Source organism: Neomonachus schauinslandi, chromosome 6, assembly GCF_002201575.2.
Source record: "Neomonachus schauinslandi chromosome 6, ASM220157v2, whole genome shotgun sequence".
In the NCBI taxonomy this organism is placed as follows: Eukaryota; Metazoa; Chordata; class Mammalia; order Carnivora; family Phocidae; genus Neomonachus; species Neomonachus schauinslandi.
In genome coordinates, this window is record NC_058408.1 from 140,218,028 (window position 1) to 140,234,963 (window position 16,936).

The window sequence follows — 16,936 nt, forward strand, 5'->3', positions numbered from 1 at the left end:
CCCATGCTGGACGAACACCTTTTTTTTTCCCCACCAATGTGCCTTGGCTCACCTGGAATCCACTCCCCACATCCCTGCACCACAGTAGTCCTTGCCACCTCCTTCCAGAACTTTCTGTCCTCCATCAAGTTCCCTTCATCTTTCCTTCTCCTCCCCCCCTCCCTCCATGGCACTCCACTCTGCTCTGAACCTTCTTTCAGGTTCTCCACCACTCCCCAGCAGCTAGTACAGCACCAGGCCCAGGGTAAGGTCTCCAAGAACGTGACTCCTGTTATTTTAGAGGAGATAATCCATGTTTTGAATGGAACTGAATCGATGATCTTCATTTCAGGTGTGGTTATCGATGTCTCCTTCTCTTTTTCCTTTTATTGTTTCAGAGCAGAAGAGATTTACATCCACTCAAATAATCTCCTATTCCTGTCTCACGCTAATAAATTGGGAGAGGAGGAAGAAGGGGGTTATGTACCCATTAAAATCAGAGACTGGCAGTCACTCAGCCACCATTTACTGAGCACTTCCGAGCACTCTTCCTACGTGTTACCTCCAATAACCTTATGAATTGGATAATATTATTATGGTCCCCATTTTCAGATACAGGACCTAGAACGGAGGAAGTAACTATTTGCCTGTGGTCCCACAGCTGGTAAGTGCTGGGAACGTGGAACTCAAATCTGGGTGTGCTTAGCCCCCAGACTTTTGCTCTTTACCATTGCTCTCCTGCATTTCATGATTTCCCAGGATCATCAGGACCTCATCTCCTGCCGCTCCCCAGCCCCACCCCAATCTCTGGAATGAACGCAGATGGTTGAGGTGAGTCTTGATGTGGGAATGTGCTGCCCAGCTCTGGGCGCGTTCCTACCCAGAGATCAGCCTGCAGCCAAAAAGGGCAGTACCATCTCTCCCTGCTCCTGCTCCAAAAACAGCTTTAAAACAATGTCGTAAACACAGCGGGGGCTCAAGAAAGGACATAAGAGAGGGTTCAGTCACTTCTTCGGAACCAGCTCTGTAAGCTACAGTCATCACTGGCTGCAGTCCCAGCAGCCCTCCTTCCCCATCCTTCCCTCACCAGGCGCGCCCCAGGGTGAGCGGGCATCTCTTTCAATTAAGACAACTCCCTGCATTTAGAATCTTTGAGTTTTTATTCACTGTCTTGCAAAAGGTTCTGAAGCAAGTTGAGAATCTGGTGCAGAAAACAGCCGAGTGAGACCCAGGACCAGAGAGCCAGAAAAATAAAATGATATGTCGCAAACAAATGAAAAAGCCAGCCCACACGTGGAGTCCTCCAAACAGGGACTATCCATCAAGGCTCCAAAGGGCCACAGGGAGGCTGGACAGGGCCATCCCTCCCAGCCAGGAGGACAGCCTGAGCCACTGTCCCATCTTGAGCCCAGGACAGAGGGTAGCACTGGGGTTGGGACCGGGAGGCTATAGAAGGGCAGGTGGAGACTCATTCCTCTCAGGGGTCCCAGACTGTCCACATTGCCACCGCCCACCAGGACAGGCCCCCTTTCACCGGCCAGGTAACTCAATGTCTAAGGAACAATCTGCAGTGACGTTCTCTCCTACCACGACCATTAAGACCCTTCAGGACCTGGCTCCAGACTGCTCTGCGTCCTGCACTCACTCCTGTTGGGACCTGTCTGCTCTGTTGTCATCTGCTCCCCCCCCTGCCCCCACCCACCTTCCCAGGACCACCCTGTGAGGCCCAGGCAGTCTCGCTGACTCCTGACTCCTCTGCCCACCTCTGGCATCTAAATGGGGAGCTGTGTGCACTTGGTCCTTGCATTCTGGAGCCTCGTGCCTCTGTCCCCCGCTCCAAGAAGAAGGTAAGACTCCTGAACCTGACTTACACTTGCCCTGAGTCCACTAAGGACTGAGGCTAACAGCACAGTGCTCCTGGCCCCATTGGTGACTTCCCCAGAGGGTACCTCGTGTGATAAGAAGTTACTCATTCTCAGCGGGCCTATGTCATATCTTAGTCTAGAAGCATCCAGAGCCCTGTGCATGTTTTTATGACACAAAACTATACTAAGTCGAACCACATGCAATTTCTGCTTTTCTGCCATGCTGGCCTACAAAAATGGCAATTCCATAGGATTCAGCCTAAAAATGCAGCAATGCTGAGACACATCAGCCATCATCCTTCTCCGGTTCTGCTGAGGCAAAGGTCAGCCCCTGAGTGTGGCAACCCTGCCTCTCTGCCTGGCTCTCCTTCCACCGCTGCTTGTACCTAGGGCTCCAGCCACAGCAAGCGACTTATTTCCAGCACCCTGGACACTCCATGCCTTTGCCCATGCAGTTGCCTCTGCCTAGAATGCCACCCCCCAGCCATCCCTCCTTACCAAACTCCTATCCATTCCTCAAAACCCAGCCCCAAGCCACCTTCAGCAAGCCTCCTCTGACCCACAACCCCATCAAGTCAGTTATTCTCTCCTTGAGGCTCTACGTGAGCCTGGTGAAGTTCTGCTCATTCACCTACCACTCTGCATCATTAATTTTTACTGTTTATACTTACCCCTAAACAAAAAAAGAAGGTCCTATTTACCCCTGAATCACCTAGGCTTCACACTAGGCTCATAGTAAGTTCTCAATAAATACCAGATAAATGAATCTGGCAGAAATGTCATTCCATCGCACTGAAATACTGAAAATTGACAGAGGTCATAGAAACTGACCAATTCTTCTCTTTATTCCAAAATAAATCTATGCATTATAGATACACACATATATATGAGTGATATATGTATATATATCACTCAGTACAAAATGCATGATAATCCTTCATGCAGTTTGTGCACTTAACTTTCCCAAGACTATCTCTCCTGTTATGTATTTGCAAATGAGTACTATAGCACAGATTCTGGAGCCAGACTTTCTGGATGAGAATGTGGCTCAACCAACTCTTAGATGTGTGCCCTTTGACAGTTTTCTTATTTGGACCTCAGTTTTCTTATCCATCCAGTGCGGCTAAGACACAATTTTTATTAAATCAGGCTGACACAAGGTATTCCATGGAAATACTTAGCTCATTACCTCTCACAGCTGTTGAAATTATTATGATTTGTATTTCTCTTGAGGTCTCATTGGGATTATGTTTAGAGTTTCAGTCCAGTCACACCTTTTTTCATTCAAAATGCCACTTGCCACGCTCAAGAGTGCAAGAAAACAGTGGTTCCAATGAGGGCTCTCCAGAATGCACGGATTTCCTGGTATCTTCTTCATCAAGAGTTTATTTGAAACTCATAGTAACAGGGATCAGTGAAACATTTCATAAACATGGGCTTTAAGAAACCTGCTGGCCTGTTCCGACAAAGAATGCAATCGATACTTATTTTCATACATTATTAACTGTATACCAAACGATAATGTGCAAAGGGTAATAGAAATAACAGTCGGCATGGTGCTTCTTAGACCATTCAGAGGGACGTAAAGGAAAGGGGTACCAGCATGGTGGAAGACAAATGAATAGCATATTAGGTCACCTGAAAGTGGGACTAAACTATGTATTCCTTTCTTTACCACTGTGTAATGCTATTTATATGACAACATGACAAAAAATGGCCCTAGGCATTCTGCTCTACTTTAGAAGCCTTCCATCTCACACTGAAATGAAAAAAGATACAATCCAGAAATTGCTTCTTTGGTTAATATTTCTGCAGTTCCGCAGGAATGGTTTTAATAGCGTGCGTGTTCTGGATTTCGGTTGTCAATTAAGAACCCAACAGAATGCAGGGATAAATATTAAAATAATAGATACTGGCTTCTTTCAACATTAGAAGCCCTTTGTCAAACAGTGTTTTAAGGTGGAAGACAGAGAAAGAAAAACTGGGAATTAAGGAGTGAGACAAAGGCTAGATATCCTCACTTTAAGATCCACATGAAGGATCCCAGGTCTGTGTTTAAAAGTTCGTCACCTAACAGCAGAAAGAGATGCGGGAGCAAAATGTGAATCTGAACTCTTCCACTCATGGGCTGTGTGGCCCTGGGGAAGCTACTCAACCTCTCTGAACCCAGGTCTCCTCCTTGGAAATCAGAGATAACACCTAGCTTTTAGTGTAGTCAGGGACCAAAAGGAAATCATGCCCATGGATAGGCTGGGCAGTGCAGGGCACTCAGCAGGACTCTCCAGGGGTACTCCTCTCCCCACACCTACCTCCCCTTTAAAAAGAGTGCAGGTCCGAAGATTACATAGCTCTGGGACTGACGGGCAGAATCCCTGAGGGAACTGTGGTTTGACCAAAAATAGGCCATTTGACCAAATGATTAAAAGTCTGTCATATGCTAATGCTTGGACGGGGCGGACCTTGGGCCAATTTAGTAGGAGTAAATTGCAATTGATTTTCGAAGAAATTGCTTGTTCTCTTGCCTTTCTTCAGCTGTGTCACACTCTCTCACACACAGCTGCCTTTGTCACAGCCAGAACCAACTAAAACACATGTCAAGGAAGATCTTTTTGAGGCAAAATGTTTAATAATACAGATAGCCACATTCACGCACGCACTATCAATACACGCAGACATGAACAGGCAGATGTACAAACACATCTATAACTCTGCGTGTGTATATACATGTTTATATGGGTTTTTAGGGGAATCGAATTTAGAAACAATTCTGCACCATGGTTGTACGCTTCTGTAGGCCCAGCAACTCCCTCTGTGGTTGGAGAGCTATTCTGAGTCATTTTTATTTTTTACAACAACCTACTATTTGAATAAAGATCATAAAAGAGCCCAGCCCTGAAACCCCCTCTCCAAAACCCCCTCTCCAAACACTCCCCAGCCCTATCTCTGTAAATTCTTGGCTATGAAAAGAAAATGGTTAAAAGATCACAGAAGATAAAAAATCATAAGAATAAAGGTTAACAATGGCTACTTTCACCCCTAATTTCTGATATGGTGATAGACCCTCTTAGAACATTAATTAGAATGGAAAGAGATGAAAGAAATGCCCAGGGGACATAATAAATTAGCCCCTTATGCAAATCACCCATTCGTTTTCATCACTGACCCAGCTAGCTGAGTCTCTAAATTACGGGAAGTGGTTAGCTTCTTTAACAAAAAATTCCAGATGAAAGATTAATTTTTTTTTTAATCTGAAGGCTGGGAGGGCTTACAACAAAAAATAACTTCTCGCTTTCCCTTGCAGATGACTCTGAAGGGGGCCAAAAAATATGAAAATTAACGTTCTGGCTCCTGGTTCCTGTTGCCAAACAGAGACTTATTAATTAACCCTTGTTCTGAAACAATTCCAAAACAACAATCAGACAACAATCCCCTTAACTAAAGTCAATGGCTGTGGTTCTCACCCTAACTGCATAAAAACCAAGAGTGCCTTCCCAACGGGTGCACAGACCTGAATAGGTGAAGGACAATTTAAAGGAGGTGGGGAAATGCCAGGATGTGGAGAGTTTCGAATATCAATTTAAAAACAAACACACACCTAATTTTACTTGTCATCACTGTCCTGCACAATTTATGTTCTACTGCCCTAGAAATTTATGGAACTCTCAGTTTTCTTATCAGTAGAATAAAGGGATTGGACTAGAATGACCTCCAAAAGTCCTACTGCATCTATAACCCAGTGATTTTATTTATCCCTTTGTAAAACAAACAAGGCACTTCTGATCATTTAATTTGTTTAAATATAATCTTCTGACACGCACTGTGTCTACTGAACTCGCTCCTGGCTTCGTTTTTCTCTTTCCTATCTCATTTTCCCCTTGTCCCCATTTTTCCCACTTACTTCTTTTGTTTCATCTTCTTCCATGTATCCAAACGAGATGCCTTAAACACATTCTGGTTCAAGTAAGGTGTATATTGAATAAATCATGCTTTGTAAGTGTTATTAATGTGAAAAATATATATACCAAGATCACAAGTTTCTTTGGTATGAAGACAGTGTTCGAAAGAAAAACAGTAAGTCTGAAAATAATTCAAGATTCAATACGCAGGTCCTTGGAAAAGGAAGGAAAATATGTGAAAGATCATTCTAGTCCACTGCTGTCATTTTATAAAAGGAGTGGCTACCTCTCCTTTTATAGGAAGGGTAGACACTTGCCCAAGGTCTCCTGACTCCCAGACCAGTGCTCCTTGGACCAAACAATCCTGATTTGACACCTTCTTCTGCGAATCAGTACTATATCCCCGAGAACCAAGAAAGGACATCCTTTGGAAAGAATAAGCTTGGACAGCAGAAAAATTAAGAGATGGCAGAAAGAAACACCTCTAAGGACTAAGGAGAAGGAATGAGGACAGACCTACTGGCTATAAATAATTTTGCACCTTGTAACAATCTTCGGTTCATGCAATTACCTGTCACTCATGGATGTTTTATCTCCCCTCTTCTGGTAACAGGACCTACGGTCACGTTATGCAAAAATATTTGACTGCCTCTACCTTCACAGCCTTCCCTGGAACATCCAGGCCTTGGCCATAAGTATCTTGCCACTGGAGTGACCTGCTGTTTTAGCCATGAAACTTCTCGAGGTTGACAGTTAATCTAAGTAACAAAATTTACCTTTGGGACATAGTCAGTGATACAAGAAGACACACATTCCTCAGATCATCACGCAGGTAATCGGAAAGTATGTGTAACCTATGACTCTATTTTTGTAAAAAAAAAAAAAAGATATGTGTATATATACACACACACATATATACACATATTCATATATAAAGGAAAAAATTCTGGGAAGTTTCATATCAGCATGTTTACAGTGGTTATCTTTGGGAGGTGTGACTAGGGGTGATTTAAATTTTCCTTTTCCTTTTTTAAACCTATTTGTAATTTCTTATTGTTCTACAAAAAAATAAAATAAAATGAGGCGCTGAGGGACTGGAGGGGAGAGAATTCGAACCAAAAGTATGTAAGTGGACATAGCAGAGCCTGTGGAGATGGACGCCTCTCCCGGGTTTAAGGCATACCCTTCTCAGGGAGCAGTAATTCTTCCTGCTATGAGGGGCGTTGGAGAGCAGATTTATGAGGAGAGGTTGGAAGAATGGGAATCAGTCAAGCTGAGAAGGGAAAGCTGATCACAAGAATCCTTAAGCACAGGAAGAGCCCCCAACCCGGGTGATCACCAGCTGCAACACACTCACCTCTGACAAAAGAGCATAAAAACAGGGCCCAAAGGAACAGGGGGATTCAGAGCAGGAATAAGGAAGACCTTCCCCAAAGGGAAGTTCAGACTCAAACGGGGTTATCAAGAGGCAGGACTTTCCTCCAGGGCCCTTTAGAGAAAGGCTAGATTTTTCATTTTTGTCCATGTCGTTTATGAACAGCCTTCCAGAAGGCTCAGGATTGCCATCCTTTCGTTGTTCCATGATCAGGAAATAAGTTCTGCTGAAAAGAGTCCCGGTCTTGGAGCCAGGAGCCAGCCAACAGCTAGTGTGGCTGTGACTGAGACTTACTGGGGGCCAAGGATGCTTCGGGGCCTAGTATTTTACATACAGCATCTTCGAATCCACAAGAACCTGTAAAGGAATGACCTTCATTTCGTTTTACATCCAAGGAGCCTGAGGCACACTGAGCTTGAGTGAGGTGCCCAAGACGAAGGGAGTGGCAGGGTTAGGATGCCCACAGGTCGGCAGACCCCAAGCACGTGTTCTCTCCCCAGCACTGGCGTGCGCAAAGGGCTGGAGGCACGAAGCTGCCCAGGGCACTGGTGGGACAGCAGGTGGCTAGCTGGCTTGTTTGGACACAGGGCAGCTAGGGTGAGACGCAAGGTCACTTAGTAGAACAATCTCTGCAAGAAGACTGAAGCCTGACAGTTCTTCTAAGTCACTGGGGTGCTAAGATAAGGCCTGCCAATGAGGAGGCCGGGCTGGATTGGGAGGAACTTGACACAGAGACGCCAGGAAGAAGGTCAATGCAAAGTTCAAGTGAGAGATAAGATGAGTACATTTAGGGAATGGAGAGAGGAGAGCAACTCAGAACATAGCAGGTGGACTTCAGAAGACTTGGTGATGGATCCAGCTGAAGGAATGAGAATGGGGGGCGGGCAGGCAGGAACCCCGAAGCTTATAACTCAGGCAGACAATGCCATATGTAAGACAGAAGGTTCGGGAAGAGAAGGGTGTAAGGAGAAAAGAGGGAGAGATGGTGAGAACCGTTTTGGATGTGCTGGGTTTGAGGTAACTGAGCTACATCCAGGCAGAGTTGGCCAGGACTCAGCTGGAAATGCCGGTTGAGAGCTCAGGAGAGGCTAGAATAGGAGGGAAGGCTCTGAGTCTTCAGTTTAAGTGGGAGCAGCAATCCCAGGAATGGATGATGTGTCCAGAGAGTACGCAGAACAGAAAGAGGCTAACACTGGCCTCCCCGAAGGCACTGCTGTGTTCTAGCAAAGGTCCTCGGGGCTACCCTCAAGCACTGTGGCCCCGGCCAAGACAATTCCTTTCTCTGGGCTTCCCTTCTGTGAAAGCAGAAGGTTAGACTGGATCTCTACAGCCCTTCTCTGATATTCAAGCACCCATGGTTAACGAGGTGACTACTCAGGAACAGGAAGAAGGCTCCAGGCTAAGCATACACCCCGCATAGCAAGCAGGTCCCCCAGCTTTCCAGTGCGAAAGACAGACACATACGTGAGTCCTCTCAATACCCTGTGATTAACAGCTATCGTGAAGGCAAGAACAAAATGCAGCACGAAAGCGTCTTGAGTGGAAGTGCCTGTCTGGGGGAATTCCAGCATGGCCCCAGAGATGAAATTGGGTCTAGGTCTCGGGGAACTAACAGAGACTTCCCCATCAGAGGCAAGAGCATGAGCAAAGGCACAGGAAAGTGAAGACATGTGAAATGCTTGGGGAATGGATTGCTCAGTGAGCCTGAGTGGACGGGGGGTGACGGGCTTAGAGAAGGAAGGCAGGCACGATCTGGCCTGGGGAGGAGTTTACCATATGTCAGAACAGGGAACAAGGAACCAACGGGGATTCTCACCTATTGGGACAACATGATTAGAGGAGTTTTGGAAAGCTGAGTGGAAGGCAAAGGACCACCACATACCCCAGTAGCTGGTATTTACAAACACTTCTCTCTGTGGTCCTGATTTGACAAGACAGCACAGGACCTTATAAGACTTTTCTTCAACATGTAAAATTTTAAAGAAAGCTTTTTTTTTTCTCATAGTGACATAAGTATGATGGCATATTAAAACAGAAATGCTAAACATGGCTAATTATTCACAGCATTATTCAGAGAAAGGGGCCATACTCCAAAGAGTGTTTAGGGGCATCTCGTACTGAAGCAAACTATTTCCAATTGCGTGGGAACCGATGTCAAGTTCCTATGGCTTCCTGGGAAGGCCTAAGCCATTCCTAGGACTTGGCAGGAAATGATGAGAGAGGCAGAGAGTTAGACCTTTATCTTTTACCAAACCAGAGTCAGCATGTTCAAATCCTAATGCCCCTCTTTCCCCACATCCATCTCGCTTCTTGTTTGCAATACCATCGGCTCTGGTTATTTTTGAGAAAGGCCTGGCCTCTCTTGACTCCTCTCTACAAAATCCAACCTCCCAGTCAATACTTTTAAACCCTGGAGCCCTCTTTTTTTCTCTCATTGCCATAGAGGTGCTTATATCCCCTTCTGATCCTCCATCCTCAGACTCTTCTTGGCACCCACTGTATTTTCAAAATTTTTTGCTACTTTGCTCTCCCCCTCCAGAGAGTCCAAAAACATGGCCAACAGGTTCATCTCCCTTTCAAATCACTACTTACTTCTTGCTGCTTCTAGAACTTGCACAGAGAAGAAAAGGCAAGGTTAAAGAGCAGAGAGTCATGGCAGATGTGAAACATACGTGGTGGCTTTGTCCTCTGAGCCTCCATGTGCCTACACGGCTCTGCCCTCTTGGCTCCCAAGACCCTTTTCCGTGTTCTCTCCTCTCCTCCAACATCCTCTTGCACTGGCTCCCTCTTTCCTTTGTATGCTCCCACTCACTGCCTGGTTCTTCCTGTTTGAGACCCCTAAAAACCACAGTGACATCAACCCACAACGAAGGTCCCTCCTCGAGCCCTTAAAAGTGCTTTCAAGGCCAAATGCTTCTACCGATGCATTTCCACAGGGGCTATGCTCCTGCAATTCCCCAATTCACACCTGACTTGGCTGTTTGATTTCTTTCCTGCCGCTCAGGCTTCAGAACAGAGATGACAGGTTTGAGACTCTATCTCATTTCTGTTCCCTTCCTTGCTCCTGTCAGGCCACTGACAGCACCTCAATATGGCTTTTTAACTGGTGATCAAGTAAACAATGGCAAAGGAGCCCGCAGCTCTGAGGAGTCCAAAGAAAATGGAAACACAAGAACGTCAAACCTGCCTTGTTCAGTGAGACAATTCAGCTCACACTTAATGTATGTGGATAAACATTCACCTCACATTGGGCAAAGAAACCCAAATATGGAAACTCTGATTGCTACCATATCTGTAGAAGACAGAGGCCCTGTTGTCCTGGTTTCCTCAGAGAGATTTTGAAGGCAGGAGAGATGTTCTAGAAACTCAGAATCAAACCACGAAAAGCAACATTTATCATCCTGCTCCTTTGTCCTTCCTTATTCTACAAATGCCAAACTGGATAATATGCATTATTCAATGACTTAAAACCTCTCAAGGTTCCATTTGGCTTCCCTATACCCACTTAGGGAACACCGTCACTGTCAGAGGTCAAAGCTCATTAGTGCTGGAACCTAAATTCAATGCCCTTGAGAGATAAAATGCAGCTCCAGACAAGGCCTTCCTGGCTCTGATTAATTCATTATGACTTCTGGGTTCTCAGCAGGACAGGTCTCACAAAGTCAGGGTCATATTTGCTATGAAAAGAAACCTGGCTGAGAAAGGGACCCAAGAAAATGAATGAGTGAAACTTGGTCCATATGCAGAAGAATTCCCAATACTCATAGAAGATTTTCAGGCAAGCCAGGGGTATCTGAGAATGACCAAGCCATTTTAACTGTAGAATGAATGCAAGGATTGAAAACACAATTGAAGAGCACAGTAAATGGGTTCTGGAGGTGACCTCAATCTTCCCTCAGAATCATGACCTGTTAGGACTAAAGATTATTTACTCCCATGGTCTCATTATACCAAGAAAAGAGAGCACCAGAAAGGGAAAATGAGTCTGTTGCAGTCCTCTAGTCCCCAGCAGTTCTGAAACTAAAACCCAAATAAGCCTTCCTCCTAGCCTGCGTTCTCACTCTCACTGTCCACGGGAAGGCGCATATCCCTCCAAGCATCAGCACAAAAACTAAGGAATAAGGTTTCCAGGGGGCAGGCAGCAGGCAAGAGGCACTACCCCTCCAAAGACTAGGAAGGCCAGGTTTGCTCCTGGTACGCCATGGCCACATCCCACCCCAGCTCCTAAAGACCTGCCCCTGTGAGAGCTCAGATGGGTCTGTACATCTTTCCTCCAGTACTTGAGACACTGCCCCAGCTGGGCCAAGGGGATGGGGAGGGAGCATTAGCAGGGCTCCGGAGTGGAAATTATCAGCATTATTTGGATAATATATGAATGCCTCTGATACTAAACTTAAACCCTTATATCTTACCCCAAAACACATACACACACACACTTCTCCTCTGAACCAGAAACAGATAATGTAGAGAAATGCATCTCAAGCTTCATGTGTATATGAAGCACCCAGCCCAGAGATCTTCTTAAAACATTAAGTTCTGATTCAGCAGGTCTGGGATGGAGCCTGAAATTCCACACTTCCAACCAACTCCCAGGTGACGTCCATGCCACTGGTCCAAAGACCACACTCTGGGTAACAAGGAGCAGATGTTACAAAAGCTCAGAATCAAACAAATCTGGGTTTAAATTCTGGTTTCATTAATCATGAGTTTTGTGATCTTGGGCTGGTTTCTTAACTTCACACTGCATCAATTGCTTCATTCCTAAAATCGAAATAATAATACCCAAGATGCACACGTTATCTACGTTAATGATAAAAAGTTGCTAACACGGGGGCGCCTGGGTGGCTCAGTCAGTTAAGCATCTGACTCTTGATTTCCGCTCAGATGATGATCTCAGGGTCGTGAGATTGAGCCCTACACTGGGCTCCATGCTCAGCGCAGAGTCTGCTTGTTTCTCTCCCTCTGATCTCTCTCTCAAATAAATAAATAAATAAAATCTTTTAAAAAAGTTCTTAACACAGTGCCTGGAATAAAATAGGGGCTTAATAAATGCCAGTTGCTGGCTGTCTCGAAGATTCACGAGGGCAGGGGCGACATCTGTCTGGCTCACTGCCAAAATCCCAATGGCTAGAACGTATTAGGTACTCACTGGATGTCTGTGAGTGAATGAATGTATGTATAATACACCGACACATAATATCAGTATTTACATATACCCTTGATTCTATGGCTTTCTGCAGGGAAACAGAAAATGTTTAGAACACCAGAACACTCTCACCTGTAACAAACCATCATCTCATAAAATTCAACATTCACCCCCATGTACAACCACCAACAAAACATATCATTTGTGATGGCTGTATATACTCGAGAAAATGTCTTAAGTGTAAACAAATAAAGACAATATCAGTTTAGAATCTGTATGTCATTAAGAGAAATTACTGCCTTGCTCATTATTTATGGGGCTGTCTGAATGCCAGAGTTATGAAAAACTTAATTCATTCCAAAACAAACGTAGAATCGCAAAGACAGACAAAACAAACCATGGGAAGCGAGACCACTTTTTAAAGGGCCACTGGGGAAGTAAGACATTCTTTGATACATGCACACACTGCTCAGGACAAATTAAAAATAGAATTGTTAACAAATGGTAGAGTTAAAGCTTTTAAATCAAAGGCAGACAAGTGAGTCCATCTGAAACTCTTCAACAATCTAAGATTATCTTCAGAAGTCTCATAAAGTAAGAGGCATCACTGACAGGGATCCCATTTGCAGGGAGGCGCTGTGAATGGTAGGTAGCAAGAAGGGAGTATGATTGCCACCTACAGACAGAAGTCCCTATGCAAGAGCTAGCCAATCATATTTCAATGTGGAAAAAAAGAAATTCAACCAAGTCACCTCCCTCCAACCTCTTTCAAATCACTGCACCACATTACTTCATTTAGAATTACTTTCAAGTCATACAATCATCTCTAGGCATTCTGCCTCTTCATTATCATCATCCTATTTCTAATTTCCCAGAAATGCTGTACCATTCAACTATCTACTTAGACGCTCTCTGAGAGCCAAAGAGAATGCAATCCAATGGATTTCAAGCAGTCAAAGGCATCCAAGTGGAAGCATGAATCTGCTTACCTGGTATGAATGGGACCACCCGGAATATATCAGACAATCTGCTGTTAACTGGCTCGTAAGGGGAATCTTCAAGCAGATCATTTCCTAAAAACAACAGAACGGTGGGGTTTAGATCTGGAAAGCAGACATGTTTCAGAGAGTTTTTGTTACTGAATCTAAATTCTAACGATGTTATGATTGTGTAACAAAAAGATGCTGAAACTTTCAAAGGTCTCAAATGCATCTATTTGGCCATGGTTATGTTGCATTCCCTCTGCCTTTGTTGTCCTTCCTCTCCCCAGAGTGCCATGAAAACACTGGAGAGCAACCCAGCCTGATCTTGCCAGAAAACTCTCCCACTCTTTGCAAAGGAATGAAATAAGAGAAGAAGGAACCAGTGATGTCACCAGCCCAGCTTACCTCCGGGAGCCAATGGAAGAAAAGTGACCCAAAGGAGGCCCCCATTTCTTTGCCCCTCAATGTAGCATGTGGCCAGAAAGCCGGGATGCTGGTTATGAAACAGCCTCTGAAATAGGTTTTCATTGTAATAGGTTTTGAAGTAGGAGACAGCTGAGAGGTCAAATCTGTATGTTACAAATGTTTTGGTGTCTCCGTGGAGAATGAATGCACTGGATGGCTGTGTTAGATTTACAAACACCAGCCACCTCTGGCACACAAGGACCAAAAAATTCCCACTGGAATGGACGGTTGTGACAAGCGGCCCTTTTTCTCTCAAAGCCACTTCTGTGTTAACCAAGGCTGAACCACACCAGCTGGTTCAAGACTCAGCTAATCTAAGATGACAAATGGCTTTTCTGCCTTTGATCAGGTTTGATGAGGGTAAAGATAGAATAGAGTCTACTGGACCTTTTATTCTTAATTCTTTATCTTATGTCAGAATAGACAGAAGGGAAGAAGAAAGGGCAGAAACTCCGGACAGGATTCAGGACAAGTCTTTGTATTCCTATCCTCTGAAGCTCTCCTTGGAGAGAAGTTTTGAGTTCCTGCCCTGTCCCTTAACGGGCTCCTACTCGGATGCTCTGACCAGGTTTCGGAGAGATCAGCGGGGCCCGGGGAGGGGGGGTGTCCCCCACCCCCTCATGGGTTTTCCAACAACCAGGCCCCAACAATGCTGCTCGGGAGGCAGCAAACACCAGCTGCCGCTGTCCCTGGGGGCCAATGAAAGGTCCTCATTCTGCAGCTGGGGAGAAGCGAGGAGAGGATGAGGTCAGCGGACCCGGCCTAGGGGCCCGCCTGCCTTTGTGGGGTGAGGGGTGAGGGGTGGGGGTGGGGGTGGGGGGCGAGGACGGTCGGCGCGTACCCTGCAGGCTCTGGTACATGCTCCAGTAGATGCGCAGGCAGTTCTTCTCCTTCTTCATACCCCGCTTGCAGCGGCAGTTGTAGAGAGACTTCTGCTTGAGGGCCTCCATGGCACTGCGGCACTCGTCCTTGGCCTCCAGGCCCGATGTCAGGCTGAAGTTGGTCTCCTTGCCCGCGACGCACTGCCTCAGCGTGCGGTACTTGGTGCTGCAGCTCTGCTCCTTCAGGCACTGATCGCTGGCTTTCACACAGTCCAGGCGGTCCCCGCCGCTCACCTCGGCCGACAGGAGCAAGTCTGCGGGAGGAGGGGAGGGAGGGTGAGGGCGCCTGGGCAGGGACCCGAAGCCTCCCGCTCGGGCGAGGGCGCGTGCCTGACTAGGCTTCTGCGGTGCCCTGCGCAGCCAGCGGGCCCGCCCCTCTACGCCGGGGAGTCATTTTCCCGCCCTGGGACCTCCGGCCGCCGGCTCTCCCAGGCTACGCCAACCTTCGCCCGGCGTGGCTTTGCGGGCTGTTTGCGGTCTGCCCCGGGGTGCGCGCCGCCCACCGCGCGTGCCCGCCCCGCCGCTCGGGGGCAGCCCGGCCCGCGCAGCTGCTCGGCCTCCGGGAGCCGCTCGCTCGGCCCCGCCCGACGGAAGCCGGGGGCTTTCCGAAGAGGAGGGCGGCTGCCGGCTGGGCGCCGGGCGAGGGGCGGGCGAGCTCTGGTCCGCGGCCCGCCGGGCGGGGAGCGCTCAGACGCTATTCGGGGAAAAGTTTTCCCTTCGAAGTTTGCTCTCCCAGTCCAATTCTCGCCCACACCCCACCTGCCCGCTGCGCCTCCGCGAGCTCCCGGGACTCGCAAGGAGCGCTGGTCCCAGGGCTGGAGGAGCTCGGACCTCTTAACTCTCCGCCAGGATAGGCCATTAAAAAGAACAGAAAATAAAAACCAAGCACAAAAAGCTGCGGGCAAGTGCCGCGCCATCACCGCCTCCCAAGCCCAGGGTGCTGGGGATTCAAGATCCCCTTCCCCAAAACGAAACTTCGCCCACACCCAGAGCAACCGCGCTGCAATGGGGGGGGGGGCGCTGCCCCGGGTACCCTTCGGAAAGACTCAGCAGGTTAGAGAGCTAGCGGCGGCCTCGACTTACCCAGGAGCGGCAGCGCGAAGTACAAGGTCGCCAGGAACATGGTGCCGGCGCGCAGCTGGTCCCCGCCCCCCCAAAAATCCGGAGCCGCCGCTGGGTCTCGCCGAGGGAGCTCAGCATACAGCGATCCCCGGACGGCCGCGCTGCTCTGGCCGCCCAAAGTTCAGCTCCATCCAGTGCGAGAGGAAACTCCCGGGTCCGTCCGCCGCCACCGCCGCCGGCGACTCAGCTCCCGGCGGGCGGCTGGCGCGAGGGTGGGAGGCGGTTCCGCTTTTAGGGGTTCAGGTCTGACCCAACCTGGAAGGGAGAGCGCGCTTTGAAATGAGAGCCGAGAGCGCTAGAACCTCCCCCGCCCCTCTGCCCTCCCCTGCTCCCGCCTTGGGGGACTTTCTAGCGCCCGGGTGAGGGCCCACTCCTAACCGGGTCCGGGCGCAGGAAGGGGGCGCCGGGGTGGGGGTGGGCATGTACGTGTATTCCGGGGAGCCGCCCGCAAGGGCAGGGTAGGGGCTGGAAAGGTCGGAAGCGAGCTCCCAAAGTCCAAGGGGTGTCTATCGGGTCCAAGAGGCTGAACGCAAGCAAATAAATAAATAACGTTACTTTCCGAGCGCTGCGAGCGGAGCCAGCAGCTGCCTGGAGTCGAAGCACACGGCGGCGGCAGCTCTTTCTCCAGCCCTGGCGCAGAAAGAGCCCCTTCTCCCTGGAAGTTCGCCGCCCCCTCCTCCAGCCAGCTCGCTCGCTCCGCTGCCGGCCCTCTTCACCCAAACCACCAATCGCCGCCCCCGGTCGCCGTCTCCCCCTCCTCCCCGGGCTCGCCTCCTTTCTGAGGCAGCCGGGCTAGGGGGAACCGACGTCCCGGCTGGAGCCGAAATCCGGCTCGCGCGCCCCTACCCGCGGTGGGTCCTCCGCTCCCTCCCCGGTGTCCGCGCCGCGCACAGGCTCGCCCGGGACTCGGGCTCATCAACGCCACCGCCCGGGGCGAGCGCACCGGCCCGCAGCCCTGGAGCGCCGGGGCAGGTGCAGCCCCTAGCCACGCGCGCCCCGGGCCCCCAAAGTTGAGGGGCGCCTGCAAGAGGGGAGAAGAGGGTGGGGGAGCGGCGATGGGCTCCCAAATCCACCGAACGAAAAAACTCTCCAAATGCCACCAACCTGGACTCAACCGACCGTATCCAGCTGTGTCGAGGAGCCAGTTTGTTTATTTATTTATTTATTTTGGGGGGTGTCCCCGCCCCTTCCTTCCCTTTCCGGGCTCACTTCTCTGCGCTAGGA

The 16,936-nt window shown here is 48.5% G+C and overlaps 1 protein-coding gene across 1 annotated transcript in view; it reads right to left on the bottom strand.

Moving 5' to 3' along the window:
• GFRA1 (GDNF family receptor alpha 1) overlaps nucleotides 1–15,958 on the bottom strand; it is a 220,619-nt gene extending 204,661 nt beyond the window's left edge. Inside the window, exons 1-3 of the mRNA XM_044916607.1 lie at nucleotides 15,674–15,958; nucleotides 14,551–14,844; nucleotides 13,251–13,334 (exon numbers count right to left, since the gene is read on the bottom strand). Coding sequence (XP_044772542.1) covers nucleotides 13,251–13,334; nucleotides 14,551–14,844; nucleotides 15,674–15,713 — 418 coding nt within the window. The 5' untranslated portion in view covers nucleotides 15,714–15,958. The remainder of the gene's footprint in view (nucleotides 1–13,250; nucleotides 13,335–14,550; nucleotides 14,845–15,673) is intronic.
• Between the last annotated feature and the right edge of the window lie 978 nt (nucleotides 15,959–16,936).